General features: G+C 53.8%; 1 protein-coding gene across 1 annotated transcript in view; it reads right to left on the bottom strand.

Annotated features, from left to right (window-relative positions):
- Nucleotides 1-3351, bottom strand: part of ahdc1 (AT hook, DNA binding motif, containing 1) — a 12869-nt gene extending 9518 nt beyond the window's left edge. Inside the window, 3 exon segments of the mRNA XM_014031682.1 lie at nucleotides 76-874; nucleotides 978-2225; nucleotides 2502-3351. Coding sequence (XP_013887136.1) covers nucleotides 76-874; nucleotides 978-2132 — 1954 coding nt within the window. The 5' untranslated portion in view covers nucleotides 2133-2225; nucleotides 2502-3351.
- Nucleotides 3352-3357: the final 6 nt, after the last annotated feature.

The following is a 3357-nucleotide window of genomic DNA, read 5'->3' as shown; positions in this document are numbered from 1 at the left end:
CTTCCACCATCGACATCCCACCCCCTTTAAAAGCACCGTTTTTTCTCATGCGCCTCTTTTTGACGATTTTCTCACCTCCAGGCTCTGTTCCCACCATCCCCCCTCCCCTGCCCACCCCTCCGCCCACGCCCTTCCTCCTTTTCCTAGGTAATCCATGCTGAGACAGGAGGTTGAGTTTCCGCTTTTTTCCGATGGACTCAAAGAAGTCACTGAAGGTGCTCTTATTGCACACGCCGCCCAGAATGCCCCCCGCCGCTCCTCCGCCTCTGCCGGGCCCCCCTCCTCTGCCCCCTCTGGGGCGTCTGAACCCGGTGAGCCGGTGAAGCAGGGTGGATATTCCGGGGTTTTCCAAGGACGTTTGAAAGCTTTCTGGCTCACTGGGGGTCCAGCAGCGAGGAGGAGAGCAGCGGCCAGTAGCAGGGGGCTGGCGGTTTAAAAAGGCCAGCTTGGAGAGAACATCCCCGTATTCTGTTTTCACATCGTTTGTGTCATTCACATAGGACGGGTACGGACAGGGGAGTTTAGTCCGACGTCGCCTCCGAGGCTTCTTGGGCTGGTCCTCGGCGGCGCCAACAGCCCCGGCGTTCGGCGGCTCGCACTGTATTGCCGGCAAAGCCTGTTTAGGGGGTCGTCCCCGCCTGCGTTTGAGGATGACYGGGAGCTCTCCGGGAGGGAACATCACCATCACACTTTTCCCGTTGTTCTTCATCCGGAGCAGGGCGGTCGGTTCACGGATGGCCTCGGAGCCCTCCAGATTCCCGTCGTTGCTTTTCTCTGTTGATATAACCGTCTCCAAATTAGAAATTTTGTAGCTCTTCTGTCGGCGGCTGAGGCTGACAGGAATGCGAGGCACCTTAACGACAATCCTCCTCACCTGTCAGGTAAAGAAAAGATCATTTGCTGCTGGGAATTGTTAAAACATGCTAACATACAAGGTAAAAAATAAATAAATGTGCTGTTACTGCGTTTTAACTTACACCAATGTAACGCCCTCGTCTGCTGTTATTTGGAGGATAKACGCCCAGCACTGCATCAGGTTCTTCCTTCGTGGTCATTAAAGGTGCGGGGAATTGGAGAGGAGGGTTAACAAGGTTGCGGAGGGCCTGGGCCGCCTGACGTTGCTTCAATATGCTTTTAGGAGCTGCTTTGTGAACAGGTTTTAACAACGGCTTGCACCTGGATTTCGGTCCAGGTCTGTGTCCAAGTCTGGGCCCGGGTTTCGGTAGCGCTTTAGGGGCAGGTTTGGGTGCGGTTAGAGCAGGAGCCGTGTCTGTTTGACAGGTAGGTGGGGGTGGGACAGCCTCCGCAGACAAATGCTCCTCTTTGTCACAGACTGCAACCTCCTCCTCTTTAACCCTCCAGATCTTCTCCTCCAGTATGTCCTCCTCCTCGCCGCTCCTCTCCCTCCCCGCCCGTTTTTCTCCATCTTCGATGCTTCGGTGCAGGCGGGAGGATTTGCGCAGGTGACAGGGGAAGCGAGGTCGCCCGGAGCTGCGCAYCGCGTACTTCCTTTCTGTCTCCACGGGCAGAGGGCAGGAGTCCGCGTTCGGGTCGGGACCAGCGGGGACCGGACAAAACGGCGAGTCGGTCTCCACTGCGGGGACTGGAGCCGCCAGCTGATTGGTGGAMACCGGATGATTGCCAAGTGCCAAAGACAAGGGCTGGGGTGAGTTTGGGTTTATGACCTCTGGTGCGAGAGTTTTCGAGAGTTCTGGGTCAACAAAACCAGCGTGAGTGGTTATGTCCGTGTGTTCACAGTTATCCACATGTGCATGTGGAAAAGTCTTCACGTGCACATCTGGGTCCACGTGTGTTTGCATGGTTCTAAGAGTCTCAGCGGTCATATGAGTGTCGGAGTGCTCCCACCGCTGGCTGCTTCCCCCCGGCCCTCTCTGTAGATGGACACCGTTGGCCAGGGCAGATGGGTAGGTGGGCGGGACGCAGTCCAAGGTCACTTGTGCCAGTCCATCACGAGCAGCATGCCGGAACCCGCCGGGGAGCGAGAGGTCCCGCGTCCAGAACTCAGGTCCTTCAAGCCCCTCGGGCACGCAGCCCCTCTCTGCTGGAGTCTCACTGCGACCCACTGGAGCCCCAGTTCGGCCTGAATGAAGACGATCTGACGCGCCGCTCATTCAGTGGACGGGTCGGCCGGCGGCGAAACGAGAAGCAGAGAAAATGAAAATGCTTCTTTGCTAACAACCTGAGAGAGCAGAAGATTCAATCACCTAAGAACAGAAATGAAAAAAAAACACGAATCACCAAAACAGCAAGACGTCAAGAAATATGTCAACATCTCCGAGTTAAATAATCAATCAGCGCACACACCTTGCTTTTCTGTAATGAACATATTGTTTATATCAAATCAAACTTTCACAGCACAGATGGAGTTGTACTTGTGTCAACATATCTGGCAACGAGCCACAAACCCACTCCGTAATGCACTCTCCCTCCATTAACTGTGCCACCCACACACCAGCATTACAAAATTAGATCGCATTTACCATTCATATCCTGCTCAGTCTGTTGCTCTGACCAAACAGTTGTGGCGCTGATTTTGATTCTGGGTCGAGCTCGACTCGGTCTGCCTGACTGGCTCTGTTCTGCAGGGGATCATTGGGTCATCAATACTGCAGTGGAGAGCTCACAGACTTCTCTCTCTTCCCTCTGCCTCTGCCTGTGGCTGACGGTGGCTACGGCAGGAGAAGGGAAGACGGACGGAGAAAGGGACAGAGTTGAAGAACYGAGAAAGGAAGACATGTGGGGAAGGGAAGAGCGGAGAGGAAAAAGAGAATAAGAGATTAGTGCGTGATGTCACAGCCTGAACTGGGCCAGACTTGAATCAGTATTTTGGAGGTAGCTGCACCATCTCACACCAGACTACTCTTTGGGAGGATGACTAARGGTTTAAGTTGAATCGCAGCATCTTTCTCCGTGCCTTCCACTCAGTTCACAAGTTAAATGTTGGCAAAACAATACAGATGCATTGCACAGCACTAGACTTGGAGGGTGCAACAAGGAAAAAAAACATAAAAAAAGTGCGAACAATCACTGCCACCAGGGGGCAGCAGAGCGGTGGTGAAAATAGAGGTGTTAAGAAGATGGAGATATGAAGGTGACACAAAGACAGGAATGATGGAGACATCGGAGAAGACGAAGAGTGCAGACGGGCAGCGGTGTTATGAAACCCGGACCACATGTCCCGGACGTCACACGTGTGCCTGCGTGCTCGTCAGACACCAAATTCAAGCATGCTCGCAGCATTTTGCGAGCAGACACGCACACTGCTGCTGGCTCCAACACACACACACACACACACACACACACACACACACACACACACACACACACACACACACA

Source organism: Austrofundulus limnaeus, unplaced genomic scaffold, assembly GCF_001266775.1.
Source record: "Austrofundulus limnaeus strain Quisiro unplaced genomic scaffold, Austrofundulus_limnaeus-1.0 Scaffold1301, whole genome shotgun sequence".
NCBI lineage: Eukaryota > Metazoa > Chordata > Actinopteri > Cyprinodontiformes > Rivulidae > Austrofundulus > Austrofundulus limnaeus.
The sequence above is the reverse complement of the archived record's forward strand: the minus strand, read 5'-3'. Positions and strand labels throughout refer to the sequence as shown.